The sequence below is a fragment of the Phyllobates terribilis genome, unplaced genomic scaffold (genome assembly GCF_046119375.1).
Source record: "Phyllobates terribilis strain yellow unplaced genomic scaffold, ASM4611937v1 Scaffold_5__5_contigs__length_657084704, whole genome shotgun sequence".
NCBI lineage: Eukaryota > Metazoa > Chordata > Amphibia > Anura > Dendrobatidae > Phyllobates > Phyllobates terribilis.
Genome location: NW_027362765.1, coordinates 417,477,275 through 417,500,473, shown reverse-complemented (window position 1 = coordinate 417,500,473; position 23,199 = coordinate 417,477,275). Strand labels below are relative to the sequence as shown.

Here is a 23,199-nt window from a genome sequence, read left to right as displayed (position 1 = left end):
TCAAAAGTGGCATTGAACAAGTTCTTCCTCTCGGTCTCCTTCCCCAGGATATGCTCTCCCTCTTCAAGCGAAGCTGTTCACAAATCGGATCCCTGCACTGAGTCTGACTTTGATCTCGACTCTGACCAAGCTTCCATAGTACATGGTCAACAGTCTGGTTAAGACAGTTAACCAAACCTTGATCATCAAGGAAATAGGCCCCTTGTCTTCTGAGCTGACTGTACTGTACTTTAAGAAGATCAAGCGATCACCTAGAGTATTTTCTAACCACACAAGAATTTGAGTCCTGTCACAAGAGCACCCAGACAAACCATTGCAGAAATGGAGAACCTGTATCCCTTTCCTTCTGATCTTCTCAATAATTAGGCCGAATCCTCAACTGTGGATCCGCCGTATCTGTTATCCACGAACACTACTGTTCCACTCTCCAATGGAGAGTTTCTCAATGATCCTACAGATAGACACAGACTCTGGCCATAGCCTTTGAAGCAATAGGCTTGCCCCTGTGCCCAGATCTCCCTGCTACCTTGGTTTCTAAGGCAGTCTCACCCACGGAAATATTTTCTGTTTCCCTTGATGCTGCTGGTTGCTTTGCTCTAGCTTTAAGGAATATTATGGCCATTAAAAGTGTTCTATGGCTTAAAGGGAACCTGTCACCAGAAAGAAAACAATATTTGCAGATATGGGGTTATTCTGCAGGCTAATAGCATTATTATACTGGCCGGAGCATGCACTTAGCCTAACGCTTAATAAAATGAACCGCCAGCAGCGTTCCCGTTTCAGTCTCCACTCGGCAGCTGTAACCGCGCCTCCGACTGATAACCGGCCCCTAATGTCGGGGGCGCGGTTACTGAACCCGTGCCACCCCCGTGACTGAAATCACACCCCCGGCCTTGACTGACACTGGCTCTGCATTGGGACCGGGGCCTGGTTTCAGTCCCCATGGCTGAAACCCGAACGCTGCCAGGGAGAATAAAGTTCATTTTCTCCTCGGAGCGTACGCCTATGTGCAGGCGCCGGCCAGCATAAAAATGCCATTAACCTGCAGATTAACCCCATATCTGCACGTTAATAGCGTGGTTTTCTGGTGACAGGTTCCCTTTAAAGCATGGAATGCTTTTTCTGCATACAAAAAAATCCCTCACCAGCCTTCCCTTCCAGGGTTCGTGCCTCTTTAGACCCCAAATACATCAGATCATATCGGATGTCACTGGTGGCAAAAGCACTTTGTTTCCTCAACCCCAGCCCAGATGCCCACCTTCTAGACTAAGAACTATTCAGAATCAAACAATTGTGCTGCTGTAATACACAAAAAAAACCAAAAAGATAACACAAAACACATTGGCTTATTTTTTTCACTTTTTAATTCTTTTGTTAAAAAAAATTGAAACAAAAAATTGCAGAAACTGCCAATAAGTCACACAAGATATAAACACCCATAAAAATGTAAATACCCCAAAACCTTATTTGGAAAAAATATTAGAGGGAAAGCGAAGCAAGAAAGTGGAATAGTGATTCAGATGCAGCACTAAGTAACACGTAAACCCCCAATGGTGATGATATCTATCGTAGATCTGTACAGGTTTGTGTGTTTCCAGTGTGTACAAAAGAGTTCAAGTACTTCTGTGGGTCCAATATTAGTCATGTTGTAGGAGTGGATGTATGCAAGTAATTATATGTCAATTATGCTATTCTGACAAGTAGTCCATCTGCCAGATGGACCTACCACACTGTGGTAAGAAGGGCCCTGCAAAGACCTCGGTCTTATATCGACTTACTTATCCTGAGTTTGCTTCTTGGTTTTAGGCCTGTACTCATGTAGTGCTAATACAGGAGAAGACATCAGGTTTATTTCTGGCCATAAACCAAAAGTACCACTTTGGCTATACTCCCAGTACAAAGCACAAGAGGTGGCTGCCCAATGTAGGGTTACACCACAGAAGGGCAATGGGGACAGAGGCCCCCAACTGCAGCAGAGGAGCATTAAGAGACAAAAGATTTTCTAAGCAGCGGGAGAAAATGTGGTGGAAGATGCAGGCTTCCTCCAATTGCTAATTTATTGTGAATGGAACTGGATCACATAGGTAATAGGTGGTCATCTCTCTCTTCTGGCTCCTCTCCAAGTTGATCGTCGCCAACACCTCTGTAGGCAGTTTCTGAAGATCGGGGTTGGGATCGACACACAAAATCACAGCCGTCCTAAAAAGGAACAAAAAAAAATAAAAATTAATTATCTTTCATGATTATAAACTGTCCCTACATGTCCATTAGGTAAAAAATGACAAAAGAAAAAAAACACCAAACTGAAGAAGAGCTGTTCTTAAGATATTACAAAAGGGGACATCCCATAGTTTCAATGATTAATTCAGTTAGTCAAAATATGAGTATTTATGTTGATCACATATTACGTCCATTTGTGGAGGCACTACCATCATATATTAGAGACACATCGGACCTTTTATTAAAACTGGAAGGCGCAGTTCTGGAGAGTAATACTTTACTGGCATCAACAGACATTGAATCTCTATATAGTAGTATTCCCCACAAATATGGGATTAAGGCAACGGAGCACTTTAAGATCTAGAGCCACTCATTTTGGCAGTCAATTTGTTCTATAGCCTCTCCGGTTTATACTAACACATAATTATTTTCTTTTCGACAACAAGTGTTTCTACCAGCTGAAGGGGACTGCGATGGGTACATCCTGCTCTCCTTCATATGTGAACTTCCTCCTGGGCTGGTGGGATGAAATGCTGGTCTTTCAGAATGACGCTGCCTGGTGGGTTCCCAAAATTCTATTTTGGGACAGGCTCATTGACAATATTTTTATTCTCTGGTCAAGGTTGGGAGAACAACTGATCACATTTGTTAATAAATTAAAATTCCAAAGAGATAGGTTTGAGATTCACTTCGGAAATTATGAACATTGTTTGCCTTTTCTGGATGTGATGATCAGGAGTGGCATAGATGGTTTTCAGAAGATGCAGGTAGATATGTTTCCAACAGCTAGAAATAACTGGCTGAACGGATTGGAACAGTCACCACCCTGTGGCCCTGAAGAACAGTATACCCAAAGGGCAGTACCTCAGGATGAGACGGAATTGCTCAAGGATGGAGGATTTTGTTTCCCAGGCTAGAGATCTTAAGTATCGTTTCACCTAGAAGTGGTATCCTGCTCCTATCCTAACCACGGCCTTTAACCATACCCCTAATAGAGAGATAGTGGACCCATACGTGTCATAGGCACGTTTGGTATATCAGATCCTCAATAGGCATTCGGGCATTGTTGGCAGATCCCAATTTACAGAATGTGGTTCCTTCCACCCCAAAAATTAGTTACACAAATGGGAGATTCATTGGGGATCGCATTGTCCACAGCCTATATAGTAGACCAAAGCAAGCTGGGATATAGCTTTATCGAAGAATCGGTAGAACATTAAATGTGGAAATTGCAGCTTTTTCCCCTGGATCAGCACCGCAAAAGTTGTGTTAGTGAAAAATTCCCTCCTAGTGGATGCACTAAGGACTTTGCAAACCGCAGAACAGAAGGGGTGGTATATATGGCCACATGCCCTTGTCCCCTTAATTACATCGGCAACACAAAACGAGAATTCCAGAGACGAATTGGAGAACACATAGGAGACATTAAACGAAAAAGGGAAACTCCGTCATCCCGACACACGAGGGAATATTATCAGGGGGATCCAAAATCTCTCTCCTTTTATGTAATTGAAGTTGTAAGAAAACATGAAAAGGGGAGAGGATTGGAATAAACGAATTCTGGAAAAAAAAAAAAAAAGTCAATGGATATTTCGATTAGGTTCTCGTACTCCTAAAGGATTAAATGAGCAGTTAACTTTTGGATACTTTATTTGATTAGGCCTTTTTGTCCTTCATGATTTATTCCTGGGTATATACCACGTTCCTATTTTGGATTTATAGTGAACATTCCTTCTGATCTAGTTCTGGGTGTCAAAATGCTGTAATAATATCATTAACTCTTCTGCCATTGACCCATCTCATGAAGGGGGTTTTGCACTTTTCCATAATCATGATATACCCAACATCAGTGGTGTATAGGTCTTTTCATCTAGATTTTTAAAGATACCTTTTCCCTTTGTTTTGCCCTCCCTGATGAGAAATGATGAATAATGGAGAATATATAGGTCTATATGACACGTATATCTCTTTAATCGGTCAGCTCAATCTAAGGCAGTATTTTTGGATAATTTATTGAAATAATGGGATCTAGAATAGTGTTAGAAAACGGGACGCTCATTGTTGCCAAACGCATGTGCAGTGTGCCTACTAGGCGACGTTATATTGTTTCAGTCCGGGATAGGAGCATCAGAGTCAAAATAAATCACACCCTGATGTGCAGACGCCAATATCCATCGGCCATGGGTGGATTTACATTCTACACCACAGCAAGAATGCGGTGACGTCACTTGGCGCAAGCACCGTATGTAACCCTGTATATATGTAATTCTGATGAGCTGTATATAACCCTGATGCGCAGGCGTCTATCGGTGATAGGTTAGTTCTTATGCAATGGTGCGGCAAGAAGTGCGGTGACGTCAGAATGTTGATCGGCGCATGCGCCGTATTTAATCACGGATTGGCCAATGTTTACCATCCATCCGGCGCCTTAGGACACAAGGTGTAAGTATAGATATACGGTGGTCTCCGATACACAGGTTTCTCAATACATACTTACCAGGAGTTTGTAGACAATATAGATTAGGTCTTTTAGTCCTTCCAGCTCATCTACAAACTATCAATGAGGGCATATTTAGGGGGATGTGATGCTATAGACATACTGATATCCATGGATCATAGCCCTGATAAACTTCCCATAATGGAACACCTGTTCCATACCTCCTGATGAACCAGTGTCAGAATGGAGAAACGAGTGGAGGTCATGGTGATTTGGTAGCTATGTGGGGTTCCTAGCAATCTATTTCATTTGTTCATTTTTTTTTTATTTCCCCTGATTAAGGTTTTCTAATTTTTTTCCCTTTAAACATTATGACACTTTATTGTTATCTAGATCACTATATGTGGTAGTCAGCTATGGTATGCTTTATAGGATTTGTGTGATATTCCCATATGGATAGGAACTCCGTCTTCTTGCTTCAGGGGAACCCTTATTATTAGGGGTAGATGTTATTGTATTGGGTCTCTCTAGGGTGAGAAGACATAGAGGGGGCACCAATCTTGCACACTTTTTAGGGTGCCAAACTCCATGGTCAGGTAGGGTGATTATTTAGGGTGTATTGTTAAGGGAAAGTACTGCTCCCTGCCCTTATCCCCTCCTACTTTTTGTTGCCCATACCATTATTGTTGCCCTATGCCATTATTTGTATTTTTTTCTATTTTTGGGGTATGTTTTTTTTTTTTGTTTTTTCGCCATAGGCGATGGTACAGCTGATCCTGCTCCACCTGCCTTCATAATGGTTTTTACACATGCTGATTAGATGCTTGAATGAAAAATATAATATAAAGTTATGTAGATTTCCTGAAATAGCATGACGTTAGGGTATGAGTCATCAAGACTGGAGTAAGAAACAATTGCACTACCCCAGTCTTGCGGAAATAGAAGGTGCTGAATTCATTAAGAAGTGCACATCACTTAAGAAATTTGGCTACTCTTCTAAGTGACGTGAGCTGCGCCAGTAGGATTTCTGACATACAAAGCGCTGGCATTTTTGATGAATTTGACTGGTGTGACCATTCCCTGTCCCAGGTCTGCCCATTTCAGCAAAGCAGAGTCAAATCGGCGAAAAAAAAAATGCCAAAAGTTGCAAAAGTTTTAAAAGCTTTAGAGACAGTTTTCTGGCATAAAAGCTTTGATGGTTCTCCCCATAAGTTTACAAAAAGCCCTAGTGGCCAGTGGGAAGTTTTTTTTTAAATTTAAATACAGATTATAAAATAGAAAAGAAAAAAAACATTACCACAAAAACAAAAAAAAATTAACTTAAGAACTTGATTTTTAACAATAGGCCATTTTCTGATTCTCTTTAAATAATGCTAAGCTGGTGGTGCTATGTTTGATAGAAAGCAGCAAAGTTATTCCAATTGCATACAACCTTATTTAATATGGCACCCAGACAGCCATGGACTCACAATGTAGAGTCTCTGCAAGTCACCAAACAAGCAAATCATGTTTGTTTTGTCTAGGACAGCAAGTCAGTCTATTTGATCTAATATTGGGAATACCAGAGTTACAGAGGTAAGAAGAAACTGCTCACTCTGCTGTCCACCTTGTCTATTTGATCTAACACTGGAAATACCAGGGGTGCCAAGGCTGCTCACACGGCTGTCCTCCAGATCAAATACTTGAAATACCAGGGGTGCTGAAGTAAGACGAGGCTGCTCACACTGCTGTTCACCTGATCTAATATTGAAGCTAACAGAGATGGTGAGGTAAGAAGAAACCGCTCACACTGCTGTCCTCCACATCTAATACTGGAAAAAACAGGGGTGCTGAAGAAGAGGCTGCTCACATGGCTGTCCACCTGATCTAATACTGGAAATACCAGGGGTACTGAGGTAAAAAGAGGCTGCTCACATTAATGTCCACCCTGTCTATCTAATCCTACATTAGAGATACAAGAGGTGCGGAGGTAAGAGGTTGCTCACATTACGGTCCTCAAGATCTAATACTGAAAATACCAAGGGTGCTGAAGTAAGAAGAGGCTGCTCACACTGCTGTCCACCTGATCTAATATTGGAGATACCAGAGGTACTGAGTTAAGAAGACCTTAGTAACAATTTCTGGGATTTAATCCCACCCTTTGGTGTTGGAAAGTTGAAAACTGGAATTATAAATTTATTCTCTGACTCTTCTTAGAATAAAAGTCCTTGAAAGTTATATTGAAGGGGAGAACTCTTCTTCCTAGCCTTGAGAGCCTCAGACATTTTGATCTTTATAGAACAAAACTGATGGAAATTTCAGTTGAGTATCCGCATCTTCAGAGAAATAATGTTTTCTATATTCATGCTCTAACACAGGGGTGGGGATTGGGGAATCTTTTTTCTGCCAAGGGTCAGTTGGATATTTAGGTCATCCTTCGGGGTCAGTATTGCGCACTAACTCTGCCCACAAAAGTATGTCCTGACGCTGGCACTGGTATCAGGACATAATCTTTCATGATTAAGAGCTAGTATAGCTCGAAACGCGTCGACAGTTGTGCTATAATGTTTATTAAATTTTACTTTTTCACGTTTTCATCTACAAATAAATGTGATGTTTTGGATATTCCATTTTTTTTTTTTCACGATAAGGTTTCATTGCCCGCGCCGCAGCGTTCTTTAGTGAACACTGTTAGTGCGTGCTCACACAGCAAAAAGAAATTAATGGGCCGGCGGCCATCAAAATGCAGCTATAGGTCCAAGCACAGTGGTCCCCGGGAATCTGCCCAGGGGCAGGATAAAAGGTCACGGAGGGCTGTTAACGGCCCGCGGGCCTGATGTTTCCCACCCCTGCTCTAACAGATGCAACTTTTTCAACATCCTCAAATTCAGCGACTAAAATATAACGCCACTTGTCCTCAGATTCAGGAGTAGAGGCCACCTGAACCCCAGGTCTCTTGTAGGAACACTAATGGGGTATCCTGAGAGGAAAACAGATTCTCTATAGCCGATTAACCTTGTTCAGAAATCAAGGCTTTTACCATGAAGAGAGCTAATCGTCAATAATTAGACTTAGACGATTAGATGAAATACACAGAGGATTATGGAGGACTCACGTGAGAAGATGCATCAAGGACTGGCATCAATGCAACTAGTAGCTTACAAATCTACGTCTGCACCTCAAATCATGGTACCAACTTAATGAAAGCCGTGCACCTGCAGCTCATCCCCTTCTTAATATTAACGCTTCTACGCAAAACCATTGAAGGCAAAGAACATTTTTCACCTATTCCAGTAATACACACTGCTGATGGGAGTCCCCACGCAACGAGAAGGAATACTGGGGAACAGAAATTAGTCGAGACCCTTCGGCTATGAACACATGTTGAGTACTTGCAGCACAAAAAAAAAAAAGCACTGCAGCAAGAAATACACAAGGAAAAAGCCACACCAAGTGCTGGAGATTTTAGAGATCTTACAGGTTTAGCTGGTAATGTAAAGACAGCAGGAAAGATAGAAATGTTCCCATAGCACAAGTCATGTCCATGGTCGACGCAGTGCAATGTCACATTCCCAATACTCACCGCGACTAGATTCCCCAGCTCTTTCCACAAGGTGATGTTTGGAAATTGCTCCATGCCTTTGGCTCCTACGACAAACCGCTGGTACAGGAATCCACCAATAATGTAAATTGCGATCAGTACAGCAAACCTAAGACAGAAGACAAAGCAAGTGCCGTCATGTACGACATCAAGATTACAGAAATAAATAACATCGTTATAAGATCCTCCTGGCAAGAAGAAAATCTAATGCAGATGATGGAAAACTCTTTGCATTAACTCAAATCAGATGACACCAGTCTCCACCGTGAAATCAGTCATCTTCTGCATTCACTCATGAGGGAAGAGACAACTGTAATGTGTCTGTGCCGGCCATGTGTCATCCCTAATAAGCTGAGACTAATAGTGATTAGTATAACTAGTAGGGGTGTAAAAGGTTATTCCCAACTCAGCCAGTCATGGCCGAGACGTGGATATCAGCATTCAAGTCCCCGATGGACACTGCCAGTGGTGCGCTGCTAATGGCGGCAGGCCATGCGACTGCCAAGGGGCCCGTGAGGCCGATACAGTTGAAAGCAATGATGGAGAGAGGGTCATGTGACACTCGCTCTCCCATCATTCCGCCTCGGACGCGGTGACGTCACTTAATCGAGCTCCACGCTGGATCAGGTAGTGGAGCTGCAGAGACCAGAGCAGCGGGGGAAAGAGGAGCGGTGAGTATTGTATTTTTTAATTTTAAATCCGTGAGTATGTGGTGGCCATAATACTGGAGGACTGTGGGTGCATTATACTCTGTGGGGGGACTGCATTATACTGTATGGAGGACCATGGGAGGTACATTATATGGGTGATTATATGGTGTGGAGGACCATGGCGAGTGCATTATATAGTATGCAGGAGTGCATTTTCTTATATGGACGAACATGGGGAGTACATTATACTATATAGAGAATAATGGAGGGCACATTATACTATATGAAAGGCTATATGGGGCCATTATAATATGTAGAGGGCCATTATACTGTATGCAAGCAATTATACAGTTTAAAGGTTTGTGTGGGGTCCATCATACAGTCTGGAGGGCTGGTGCGGGCCATTATACGGCGTGGGGCTATTATACTCTATGTAGGCCCATTATTCTGCATGAAGGGCTGTGTGGGGGATCATACTGTGTTGGAGTCACTATACTTTGGCTTGTGAGTTGAGGTGGGGTACAGTAGGGCAAGTATACTGTGCATGTGGAGGAATTCACCATGGGGGTATCATACTGTGTTTGGGGACACTTACTGGCATCACACTTTATGGGGGCAATTAAAGAGGAATCTAAGGAATCTAGGACTTCAGCAGGAGGAAAATGACTATGTAAAGGTTGGAAAGTTGGGAGATATGCTCCTCTGTGACCGACAAATATTTAGTTATTCTTATTTTTTTTTTGGGGGGGGGGGGGGGAGGTGGGGAGGGGCAATTAGAACTTCTGCTATGGGGCCCCATGATTTCTATATACGCCCCTAGGCACTGCAGGGGGATATACAGAGACCGCTGACCGAGGGTCAGCAAATAGATTTGCAGGACCGTAGTTCAGCAGCGATGACAGTCTTTTCTCTGGCTGCAGCAGGGGAGTCCTGTATAAATCCTCTTGGGCTTCCCCAGCGCGACGTAACACCTCAAAATGTTGCAGCATGCCAAAAGAGAATCCCACTATGTCTGTCCACTATTTCATCCTTGATCTCTGCTAGATTTCTAAAATTAACATGGACAAAACAGAATTGGTCATCTTTCCCCCACCTCACTCAACCCCCCCTCAGCCTCCAGCAGACCTATCCATCCAAGTAAATGGCTGCCCACTCTCCCCCGTCCCTCAAGCTCGCTGCCTTGGGGTAACCCAGGACTCCGATCTCTCCTTCGAACCACATGTCTAAGCCCTTTCCACTTCCTGCCGACTCCAACTCAAAAATATCTCCTGGATCCGCACATTCTTCAACCATGAATCTGCAAACACACTAGTGGCCTCCCTTCTAACACTCTCGCACCCCTCCAATCTATCCTAAACTCTGCTGCCCGCCGAATCCACCTGTTCCTCCGCTATTCCCCGGCCTCTCCTCTCTGTCAATCTCTTCACTGGCTCCTCATTGCCCAGAGAATCCAGTTCAAAACCCTATCCACGGCATACAAAGCCATCCACAACCTGTCTCCTCCATATATCTGTGACCTAGTCTCCCGTTACATACCCGCACGCAACCTCCGATCCTCACAAGATCTCCTTCTCTACTCCCCTCTTATCTCCTCTTCCCACAATCGCATACAAGACTTCTTCCGTGCATCCCCCCTACTCTGGAACTCTCTACCCAAACAGACTCTCGCCTACCATGGAAACCTTCAAAAGGAGCCTGAAGACCCATCTCTTCCAACAAGCCTACAACAGTAACCCTCACTCCGCTATACCGCTGCACGACCAGCTCTACCATCACCTACTGTATCCTCACCCATCCCTTGTAGACTGTGAGCTCTCACGGGCAGGGTCCTCGCTCCTTCTGTACCAATCACTAACTTGTTGTTATGTTCAAGATTATTGTACTTGCTTTTTATTATGTATACCCCTTTTCACATGTAAAGCGCCATGGATGCAAGTATGTACTTTATTTTAATTAGGGTCCTGAATTGATAAAGCTGGGGCTGTCCAGTAGTGAACAACCCCTTTAAGTGGACATGCTGATACAATCCATTACTTACCGTTTGGTAAAGAAACGTTTGACAGTAATGATGCGCAAGGTGTGAAGCCATATAAACCCGTGTATATGGGAAAACTCACACAATGAGCAGGATGGAGCCCACGCTGAGATGCGACTCCTCTGGAGGACACGCAACACTACTGTCCATCTCGAAGAGGTAGAAGCAGTCGCTCTTCTTGTCTCTCTCCTCACTAATTATCGTGAAGCCCTCCTGTAATACACAAATAAATCCTCACCTTATAATGGAGCAGCAGTCATTATAAACACACAAAATCGCAATCAGCAAACGTTTGTAATAAATACCGCATTTTTCGGACTAGAAGACTTTTTTCCTCCAAAATTTTGGAGGAAAGTGGGGGGTGCGTCTTATAGTCTGATATACATAAATACTTTGGCTGTGGGTGGTGGGGGATGTGGGGGAAGCGACAGTGGCGGTGCACCGGAGGCAGCAGCAGCCTGCTGCAGCCTACACTGTGCCCGCTATTAAAGAAAATTAATATTCACTGCTCCCCATGCCCATAGGCGTGGGGAGCAATTTTCCTTAATATCCGGCACGCTGTGCCCGCAGCGCGGCTCCTGGTATTTGTGGCACTCTTCATCCCTGTATGTATGGCCCCCCTGATCCCCGTCACGCTGCACAGAAAAAAAAAAAAAAAAAAAAAAGAAACTTTCATAATCACCTCCTCTCTCCTCCAGCGCTGTGTTCCGCGGCTGCTGTGTTCCGCGGCTACAGTGTACGCGCTATTAGGGAGAATGAATGGTCACTGCTCCCCACGCAGGCAGTCCCGGCGTGGGGAGCAGTGACTATTCCGGCACAGAGCTGGACACAGCGCTGGAGGAGAGAGGAGGTGAGTATGAAAGTTTATTTTTTTTCTGTGCAGCGTGACGGGGAACAGGGAGTGCCAAGCATACCTGGATGAGGGGGACTATACATACAGGGATGAAGGGTGCCATACATACCGGGATGAAGGGGGCCATGCATACAAGGATGAGGTGGGCCATATATAGAAGGAATGAGGCATAAAGGGGGCCATACATAGCGGGATGAGGAGGGCCATACATACAGGGATGAAGGGGGCCATGCCTACAAGGATGAGGCATGAAGGGGCCATACATACAGGGATGAGGGGGGGCCATACATAGCGGCATGAGGGATGAGGAGGGCCATACATACAAGGATGAGGGGTGCCATACATACAAGGATGAGGCATGAAGGGGGCCATACATACATACAGGGATGAGGCATGAAGGGGGCCATACATACATACAGGGATGAGGCATGAAGGGGGCCATACATACATACAGGGATGAGGCATGAAGGGGGCCATACATACATACAGGGATGAGGCATGAAGGGGGCCATACATACATACAGGGATGAGGCATGAAGGGGGCCATACATACATACATACAGGGATGAGGCATGAAGGGGGCCATACATACATACATACAGGGATGAGGCATGAAGGGGGCCATACATACAGGGATGAAGGGGCCATACATGAAGGGATGAAGGGGGCCCCCTTCCAGTGGCCAGTGTTCAAGAGTTTTTCACTCGAAACGCGTATGGCATTTTTTATACACACCACCCCATAATATATGCGTTGTCGTCTGAGATGTAGAAAAGACAAAAAAATGGACAAATTTTTAAAAGGATTTGCCAATAAAGATTGTTGAATTTTAATTAATTGCCCGGTGTGTTGAGCTGGATCCATCTTCACTTCCTCATGAAGGGGGCCATACATACAGGGATGAAGAGTGCCATACATACCAGGAAGAGGTGTGAGGGGTGCCATACATGCCAGGATGGGTGTGAGGGGTGCCATACATACCAGGATGGGTGTGAGGGGTGCCATACATACCAGGATGGGTGTGAGGGGTGCCATACATACCAGGAAGAGTGATAAGGGGGCCATGCATACCAGGATGGTGGATTGGGGGTGCAATGCATATCAGGATGGTGATGAGGGCCACGTATAACAGGAAGGAGGGGGCCATATATACCAGGATGGGGGATATTAACACAATTGGGGGACATTACCCCTATAACACTGTCAGCAGCAGACCCCCTCCCCCATAACAGAGCATCATGACCACATTTTTTGCCTCATTTTTTTTTTTCTATTTTCCTCCTCTACAACCTAGGTATGTCTTATGGTCCGAAAAAAACGGTATATGAATCTGTATATCAATGCAGATCGTGGGCCGCGACACTTTTTTTTTCGGAGGGAGTGAAAAAAACAGGTAATCATGTTTATGGCCGTCCTAATTCATTATTTTTTTTTAGATTTTTCTGTTTTTTTTTTTTGAACAGCGAAAAAGTTTAAAAAAAAATTATTAATTATTATTGTCGCATTGTTCTTTTTTTTTTGTGTTCACCATCTGGAGTCATTATTTGTGTTGCAATATTTTTCATCTATTATTTTGAACAGAAATTGTATTAGTTTTACAGTTCAGGTTATTACGGATATGTCAGTAATATATCTGCAGGTGTAACACAATAAATAAAAGGTAAAATAAAAGTCTGTACAATATATAATAAATTAAATAGTACTCCCGTATGGGTACTTGACCATGCAATAATCTACTATATAATCGGCTTATCCCGTCTGTCTGTCCAGGAAACCCCGCGTTGCTGATTGGTCCGGCTGCGGCCGATCAGCGACGCGGGATTTCAGAACAAGATGGTGGCAGTTAGCGGCTCATCTGCCGCACGGAGGTCAGCGGCGATGCAGCCGGGAGATGACTGGCACTAGCCAGTCATCTCCCGGCTGCTCGCAGAGGAAGTACCCGTGCAGGCAGCGCCGCTCCCCGGTCCTCACTAACACGGTTCGCTGATTGGTCGCGGCCGACACCAATCAGCGATATTGGAGCAAAATTTAAAACACCGCTTCTCTGATTGGTCGCGGCCGGCCGCGACCAATCAGCGACTGGCGCAGCCCGGCCGCGAATTGGCGCCGGATTTGAAACACGCAGGCCACCGTCGGGAGATCAGCGGCACAACCCAGTGCACAACCCATTTAAATACTCCTTCGCTGATTAGTCGCGCCCGGTTGGCCGCATACATATTCTAGAATACCCGATGCGTTAGAATCGGGCCACCATCTAGTAGCTCATAATTTCCATAATTATCTATATTGTGGTGCATTAATTGGAGCGGTGCTCCAACCTCTCAGTGTTATCTTTCAGACATGGGGGTAATTGATAAACTTGTCAGATCTTTAGGGAGTTTTCTTCAGCCGCCCCTCCCTCCATATACTGACAAATATCATACCGCCAGTGTTTTCTTGTTACAGGATATCATGATCATGGCTTTCCTTGGCTCGCTCCCGCAATGAGAATCATACGCATCTCCAGATTTATAAGTAAGTAGGATCCAATCCGCTGCAAAATAAAAAAATAAATAAATGGGCCTCTAATACTCGACTTTCATAAATGCACATTTATATTTTCCAATGGGATGAACACAGCTTTTTCAGTCTTCCCCTCCAAACTTGTGCGACCACTACGGCCCCTTAAGACAGCTGATTGACGGAGGAGGGGGGGGGGGGGGGGGGGGGACCAAGTCTGATCCCGATAATCTGTCCTAAGTATGGACCAACGATAGTTTGATACTGAAAATTAAGAAAAATCTTCCAGCCGCCATAAGGAATGGGTTTTCTCCACACCTGATATAAGCAGGTGGCTGCTATTATGGTAGGATTGTGGTCAGTCATTGCTTAATTCTGACCATGTCAAGATGACATTTTTTTTTTTTTTAGTTCAACGGCTGAATATTTTTCTTAAAAGGTCAAGCTGAGTTGCAATACCAGTACAGCCCATGAAGAGGAGGGGCGCTGTTTATTTATTCCATTCACACATTAAAGAGACAACAAGTCTTACTTCCATTGAGGATGGTAGTGTCATTGATGCGGCCAACCGTGGTGATCTCTTGGGTTTTCGTCTTGTTCTGCACTAGACCTTCGTTACTGCTTTTGCTGCCATTGATGACGCTTCCACATACTACAAAGGTATATGTATAGGAGTCGTCTGCGGTTTCAAACCTAAAAAGGTAGGAAAAGCGCAGTTTATTAGCAGATGAACTACCACGGCATCGCAGCAGTCCTTACAATTCCCCACCAATCCGTAAAAAAGGGCTCTGAATATCCCGGTCTGTACATAATAGAGGTCGAGGATGTGCATCTCCACCCCCATTCATTGCTTGTCCAAGTCAGTCCCATAGACAATGAATAGAGCGGAGGTGCACATTCTCCAACCCCAACATGTACAGAAAGGAAGATCAGGATCAGTGGGGCCCCAGCAGTAGGACCCCTAGCAGTCAATCCACTATCCTATAATTAATACTGGTCACACAAAACCTACAAAAGATGACTGCGCTGAGATAAAGTGAACAACTTTATTGAAAAAAAAAACCCCATAAAAGAATAAAATCTATAAAACATGATAATGGATGGTAATCACGGGAAAAATACCAAAAGATGATGAAAGGTATACCTTATTTTATATTATTTTTCGGACTATAAGACGCATTTTTTTTTAACAAGAAAAACTCTTGTTAAAAAGTGTGTGCATCTTATAGTCCAGATGGAGAAGAAGCCCGACACCGTGTCCTCCCCGATCACAGAGATCTGCCCTCACTCCTCCTGCTCTGCACTAATCTATGTGATTGGTGCAAAGCAGGAGTGGAAGCTTACAGACAGGAACGGAGGCTACAGGAGCTGAGCACCTGAAGGACCTTCACCAGTAATTCCAGGACCTTTCAGGTCATGTGACTGATCCCATGACTTGAAAGGTGCTTGACTTAATCAAGTGGAAGGTCCTGCAAATTGCTCAACTCCTGCAGCCTCCGTACAGGTCCCGATCAGGAATTGCAGGATGTGGTAATGTATAGTGAGCGTTGTTATACAGTACAGACCAAAAGTTTGGACACACCTTCTCATTTAAAGATTTTTCTGTATTTTCATGACTATGAAAATTGTACATTCACACTGAAGGCATCAAAACTATGAATTAACACATGTGGAATTATATACTTAACAAAAAAGTGTGAAACAACTGAAAATATGTCTTATATTCTAGGTTCTTCAAAGTAGCCACCTTTTGCTTTGATGACTGCTTTGCACACTCTTGGCATTCTCTTGATGAGCTTCACGAGGTAGTCACCGGAAATGGTCTTCCAACAATCTTGAAGGAGTTCCCAGAGATGCTTAGCACTTGTTGACCCTTTTGCCTTCACTCTGCGGTCCAGCTCACCCAAAACCATCTTGATTGGATTCAGGTCTGGTGACTGTGGAGGCCAGGTCATCTGGCGTAGCACCCCATCACTCTCCTTCTTGGTCAAATAGCCCTTACACAGCCTGGAGGGGTGTTTGGGATCACTGTCCTATTGAAAAATAAATGATGGTCCAACTAAGCGCAAACCGAGTGAAATAGCATGCCGCTGCAAGATGCTGTGGTAGCCATGCTGGTTCAGTATGCCTTCAATTTTGAATAAATCCCCAACAGTGTCACCAGCAAAGAACCCCCACACCATCACACCTCCTCCTCCATGCTTCACGGTGGGAACCAGGCATGTAGAGTCCATCCATTCACCTTTTCTGCGTCTCACAAAGACACGGTGGTTGGAACCAAAGATCTCAAATTTGGACTCATCAGACCAAAGCACAGATTTCCACTGGTCTAATGTCCATTCCTTGTGTTCTTTAGCCCAAACAAGTCTCTTCTGCTTGTTGCCTGTCCTTAGCAGTGGTTTCCTAGCAGCTATTTTACCATGAAGGCCTGCTGCACAAAGTCTCCTCTTAACAGTTGTTGAAGAGATGTGTCTGCTGCTAGAACTCTGTGTGGCATTGACCTGGTCTCTAATCTGAGCTGCTGTTAACCTGCGATTTCTGAGACTGGTGACTCGGATAAACTTATCCTCAGAAGCAGAGGTGACTCTTGGTCTTCCTTTCCTGGGGCGGTCCTCATGTGAGCCAGTTTCTTTGTAGCGTTTGATGGTTTTTGCAACTGCACTTGGGGACACTTTCAAAGTTTTCCAATTTTTCGGACTGACTGACCTTCATTTCTTAAAGCAATGATGGCCACTCGATTTTCTTTACTTAGAATTTGTATTATGGCAAGAAAAAAGCAGCTAACAGTCTATTCAGTAGGACTATCAGCTGTGTATCCAACTGACTTCTGCACAACACAACTGATGGTCCCAACCCCATTTATAAGGCAAGAAATCCCACTTATTAAACCTGACAGGGCACACCTGTGAAATGAAAACCATTTCCGGTGACTACCTCTTGAAGCTTATCAAGAGAATGCCAAGAGTGTGCAAAGCAGTCATCAAAGCAAAAGGTGGCTACTTTGAAGAACCTAGAATATAAGACATATTTTCAGTTGTTTCACACTTTTTTGTTAAGTATATAATTCCACATGTGTTAATTCATAGTTTTGATGCCTTCAGTGTGAATGTACAATTTTCATAGCCATGAAAATACAGAAAAATCTTTAAATGAGAAGGTGTCTCCAAACTTTTGGTCTGTACTGTGTGTGCATGTAGCAGAGCTGTGCGTGCGTCATTATATGTGCATGTAGCAGAGCTGTGCGTGCGTCATTATATGTGCATGTAGCAGAGCTGTGCGTGCGTCATTATATGTGCATGTAGCAGAGCTGTGTGTGCGTCATTATATGTGCATGTAGCAGAGCTACATAAATATTGTACCAAAAACACGTTGCTGAGTTTAGTCTCTATAATAGGCAAAATACATATAGAGATAAGCTCACAGGGCTGAACAAGAATACTGGGCAAATTGGTCCGCCAGAAAAAACAGGGGAAGAGGAAGGTACAGTGTTGTCAGAAACTCAGTGAGTAAAAGTTGCAAAAATAGGAATTACCGTAGACATGGCCTTGCCCAAGGTAATACTTATTTTTGTAAATTTTACTCACTATGACTTTATGACAACCTGACCACAATGATTACAATACACTGAAGACTGACCAGTGGCCGCAGTATTATTAAGATAGGTCATGAGCAAATGTCCCCTTTCAACGCTTTGTCCCCGTCACAGTTTTTCTCTTGCGCAGTGCAGGGAACTACAGCATGGCACTAATTTTTTTTTTTTTTTAACGGAACCACGCTGCTCCTGTGCAGAGGTAAAAGGTTGGAAGCGGAAGCAGCCAGTTTACTCTCAGGATAGTCTGACGTCCTATAGTAGCAGAATAACTGGGCACTCAAATTTGCCAATGAATCTATATCACTTTTATTCAATCCATACAATATAACGTTTCAGTCTTTTTCTGACCTTCATGAGAACTGATTGCCGTATAGAACATGGATAAGATTGTCAGATGGCAGCGCTGGGTAAATGGAGCTATTCTGACGCTGTGGTATGGCGCCATACCACAGCGTCAGAATAGCTCCATTTACCCAGCGCTGCCATCTGACAATCCTATCCATGTCCTATATGGCAATCAGTTCTCATGAAGGTCAGAAAAAGACTGAAACGTTATATTGTATGGATTGAATAAAAGTGATATAGATTCATTGGCAAATTTGAGTGCCCAGTTATTCTGCTACTATTGACTTACGGGTTGGTACCTTACACTTTCACCATATAGTTCTTCTTTATTGGTTATTTATAGTTTGATGTCCTAGCAATATGCAATCACACACCAAGATGAGAATATCCCTCTAAATAATTAAATGAATGACGATTATTCCTGATTAGTATTTCTCTTCCGGTCTGGTGAAATCCTGCATTATATTGCAGTTCTGTTCTGGAAATGTCATATTACCAGAATGGCCAGTTTACCAAATTTAAAGGAATTGTTCTGTACTTACATAGATGAATCAAAGAGGTTCAGCCCAATAGTAGGTGGAGAAAAGCAAATTGTTCCTCTATGCCCATATGACCAACTAGATGCCCAGAATGACTTCTGTTTAGCACAGGGGTGTACATACATTGCAGAGAGTCTGTGTTACTTCACCGATTTTACCCAATCTTACCTCTTGTGCTTCAGTGGAGCCAGTCTGTTGAGGAGCGCCTGCTCCGAGGCCGACACCTTGTCACTGCTCAGTTTGCAGTCATCGACCACCTCCGCAGTCACAGCCGATATGGCAGCGAGACAGACGCACAGCCATCGGGCAAACATCCTGCAAGAGGAGAAGTATACATTTATTCAGAAAGCATTACTCACCATCTCAGGAAAGAAGACCGCCATAATTCGGTATGTCTTAGATACAAGTGAAGACCACAATGGTCCAAAATCTTACACTGCTATGGATTTTCATTAAAGGGTAACAGAGTAATCAAACCCTTTTGGTACTGCTCAGAGACTTCTGTTAGGATGCATTTACACTGCACTTGGCGTACGCTGCAGAAAAACTCCTGGTGCATATAGGCAAAATGTATACACAGCCCCCACTCCTGATATTTACCCGAATGTGGCTAAAAAGGGGGTCATATGTCTTCACAAGCTCAGCCAGGCCCCTTCTCGGACAAGACCAATGCTGAGCATGAAGCAGAAGTGAAGCTGCCGAATTTGAGATCAGAGCGGACGCTGTCAAGGGTTTGGGCCAAGCCTTGAAGCTATCCCGTGTACATGTATTTCTTTTTGCAGGAGGCCTTTAAATTAAACTACCTTGTGTGTGGTCGTCTCTGCAGACACAGAAGCCGTAACGAGGAACGTGAACCATGCACAAAAAAGACCCCTGAGATCGCAGTATAATGGGGGGACGCGATGCTTGTACTTCTTACTTTTATTTCCTAGGGATCACATGAAGTCAAGTGCGGCTCACAAACTGCTCTGACCGGTTATAGCAGTTGACAGGATTTGAAGAAGTGTGGGAGATGACAACACAGGAAGGGTAAATATTAGCAAGAGCGACTCCAGAAGTGGTCCTTAGATCACAGCCAGGGGGCGGCCTAAAGTGCGCTGATCAGACCCCAGCCAAGTACTTCACGTAGAGAAGAAAAAACATGTCTGTGCTCAGAATTATCCTGATTTATACATTGCATACGCCAATAATCCAATGCGTGCAGCAACCCCACTGCCATTTTTTGCATAGGTTTTTTTATGTTTTTCCATTTTAACATGGTGTTTTTTTTCCATGTTTCAATGACAAAAACCTTACTCCAAAAAAAACCTTGAAACGTGACACATTTTCTATCTTGCATAATGCAAATTGCCTCTCCAGAAAGGAAGAGGTCCAGAACTCTAGTGCCACCTACAGGAAGTAGCAATCCTAAAAGTCAATAGTGACTCTTTAATGAGCCTTATCAAATGACTGAGGATAGATTATATATATATATATATATATATATATATATATATATATATATATATATATATATATATATATATATATATATATATATATATATATATATATATATAGTGCAGACCAAAAGTTTGGACACACCTTCTCATTTTAAGATTTTTCTGTATTTTCATGACTATGAAAATTGTACATTCACACTGAAGGCATCAAAACTATGAATTAACACATGTGGAATTATATACTTAACAAAAAAGTGTGAAACAACTAAAAATATGTCTTATATTCTAGGTTCTTCAAAGTAGCCACCTTTTGCTTTGATGACTGCTTTGCACACACATTTCTTGCCAGGTATATAGAGCAGTGGTGGCACAGCACTGATCATAGGAAACTGCACCAGACTGATTCCCCAAAAGTTTTATTATAGCTCAGAAATTATAATAAAAAATTACCTGTTTTAAAGAGATTTCCCCACTAAATAAAAAAATACGTTAAGTTAGCAGTCAGCCAGCTTTCTTCATACACATCACATGCGGACACAGGAAACATTGTCTTGTGTTGTACAACCTGCCGGAACCAAGAACAGGAGGTTCTAGCTGGAAATTGGGGCGCATTTCAGACATGAATTTATATCATGTATTTATCTGCGACTTTATTAGCCAGAAAACCCCTTTAAAACCTTACAAAATCAGAGTCCGATTTCAAAGAAACAGAGGTAGGAAACGAATGACAAATTTTGGTAAAACCAAAGGAAAGTGTGTGTGCTGTTCTTCAGCTGCAGGTTTTTAGTAATGATAGAAATGTGTGGAGACGCTAGGCTTAAAGGGGTTGTCCACCACATGTAATGCACATATTTGGAGGTAAGAATGATTTCTACATTTCAGCTACAGGGTGGGGGGCACACGAGGCTACAGACCCCCCCCCCACACGCTACAGGGTGGGGGGCACACGAGGCTACAGACCCCCCCCCCACACGCTACAGGGTGGGGGGCACACGAGGCTACAGACCCCCCCCCACGCTACAGGGTGGGGGGCACACGAGGCTACAGACCCCCCCGCGCACGCTACAGGGTGGGGGGCACACGAGGCTACAGACCCCCCCGCGCACGCTACAGGGTGGGGGGCACACGAGGCTACAGACCCCCCCCCCGCGCACGCTACAGGGTGGGGGGCACACGAGGCTACAGACCCCCCCCCCGCGCACGCTACAGGGTGGGGGGCACACGAGGCTACAGACCCCCCCCCCGCGCACGCTACAGGGTGGGGGGCACACGAGGCTACAGACCCCCCCCCCGCGCACGCTACAGGGTGGGGGGCACACGAGGCTACAGACCCCCCCCGCACACGCTACAGGGTGGGGGGCACACGAGGCTACAGACCCCCCCCGCGCGCACGCTACAGGGTGGGGGGCACACGAGGCTACAGACCCCCCCCCCGCGCACGCTACAGGGTGGGGGGCACACGAGGCTACAGACCCCCCCCGCGCACGCTACAGGGTGGGGGGCACACGAGGCTACAGACCCCCCCCCACGCACGCTACAGGGTGGGGGGCACACGAGGCTACAGACCCCCCCCCCCGCGCACGCTACAGGGTGGGGGGCACACGAGGCTACAGACCCCCCCCGCGCACGCTACAGGGTGGGGGGCACACGAGGCTACAGACCCCCCCCCACGCACGCTACAGGGTGGGGGGCACACGAGGCTACAGACCCCCCCCGCGCACGCTACAGGGTGGGGGGACACACGAGGCTACAGACCCCCCCCGCGCACGCTACAGGGTGGGGGGCACACGAGGCTACAGACCCCCCCCGCGCACGCTACAGGGTGGGGGGCACACGAGGCTACAGACCCCCCCCGCGCACGCTACAGGGTGGGGGGCACACGAGGCTACAGACCCCCCCCCGCGCACGCTACAGGGTGGGGGGCACACGAGGCTACAGACCCCCCCCGCGCACGCTACAGGGTGGGGGGCACGCTACAGGGTGGGGGGCACGCTACAGGGTGGGGGGCACACGAGGCTACAGACCCCCCCGCGCACGCTACAGGGTGGGGGGCACACGAGGCTACAGACCCCCCCGCGCACGCTACAGGGTGGGGGGCACACGAGGCTACAGACCCCCCCCGCGCACGCTACACGGTGGGGGGCACACGAGGCTACAGACCCCCCCCCGCTACACGGTGGGGGCACATGAGGCTATAGACCCCCCTGCGCACGCTACAGGGTGGGGGGGGAACACGAGGCTATAGACCCCCCTGCGCACGCTACAGGGTGGGGGGCACACGAGGCTACAGACCCCCCTGCGCACGCTACACGGTGGGGGCACACGAGGCTACAGCCCCCCCCCCCCCCATGCTACACAGTGTGGGACACAGGAGCCCCCATGCAACTGGGGGAAGGGCACACACTCCTATTACCTGGACGGATCCTGTCACTTCCTGGGGTTTTTCCTTTGATATTTGGTTGTCAGGGCGACACAGGAGCGATGTCTGGCCCCAAACACTGCAGGACCCTGTATGTGAGCAGTGAGCACAGCACGCGGTAGTGATGCGATTCCTCCTCTACTCCATACCACTGTAGTGTCACCACAGCACAATGCAGCCGGGCCCCCCGCACAGGCAGCGTACTATCTGCAGACCGGAGACTAAGACTATCCGCTGAACATCACCGGGGAGATGAGCTCCAGCTCCGGCACGAGAGCTCCCTCCTGCTATCACGTGACTCCGCAGTTACTTCCTCCTGTCACTTCTCCTTCTGTTCAACCAGAACCGGAAACCGGAAGTGAACAGGAAGTGAAATAGAGCCAATAGTAAGCGGCGCGTCAGCCAGCCAATCATCTATCAGCACCTCTAATTTGGCACGCCCACTGTTAACGTCTCTTGTCTTAAAAAGTCACGTGATGTGTCACATGATGCATGAGGCCCGTGCATGCCGGGAAATGCAGTTTTTATTCCATTTAACTTGATTATTTTGCGACAAGTTTCAAGGTGATTGAAGCAAAGGGTGATGGA

General features: G+C 45.5%; 1 protein-coding gene across 1 annotated transcript; it reads right to left on the bottom strand.

The window, feature by feature from the left end:
- Positions 1-1,346: 1,346 nt before the first annotated feature.
- On the bottom strand, positions 1,347-22,988 carry M6PR (mannose-6-phosphate receptor, cation dependent). The gene is made up of 7 exons (XM_073685188.1): positions 22,606-22,988; positions 18,919-19,065; positions 14,807-14,967; positions 14,199-14,308; positions 11,005-11,135; positions 8,220-8,346; positions 1,347-2,199 (listed from the first exon to the last, which is right to left on the bottom strand). Exons 2-7 carry the CDS (start codon positions 19,062-19,064, stop codon positions 2,077-2,079), a joined length of 798 nt encoding a protein of 265 aa, XP_073541289.1. The 5' UTR covers position 19,065; positions 22,606-22,988; the 3' UTR covers positions 1,347-2,076.
- Positions 22,989-23,199: the final 211 nt, after the last annotated feature.

What these genes read in the sequence shown, in the direction of transcription:
- M6PR (XM_073685188.1), bottom strand. Translation starts at nt 19,064, where the DNA reads ATGTTTGCCCGATGGCTGTGCGTCTGTCTCGCTGCCATATCGGCTGTG. An exon ending in GCTCCACTGAAGCACAAGAG is followed by an intron (nt 14,968 to 18,918) that starts GTAAGATTGGGT and finishes CTACCTTTTTAG; the next exon opens with GTTTGAAACCGCAGACGACT. An exon ending in GGCTCCATCCTGCTCATTGT is followed by an intron (nt 8,347 to 11,004) that starts GTGAGTTTTCCC and finishes CTTCTGTCTTAG; the next exon opens with GTTTGCTGTACTGATCGCAA.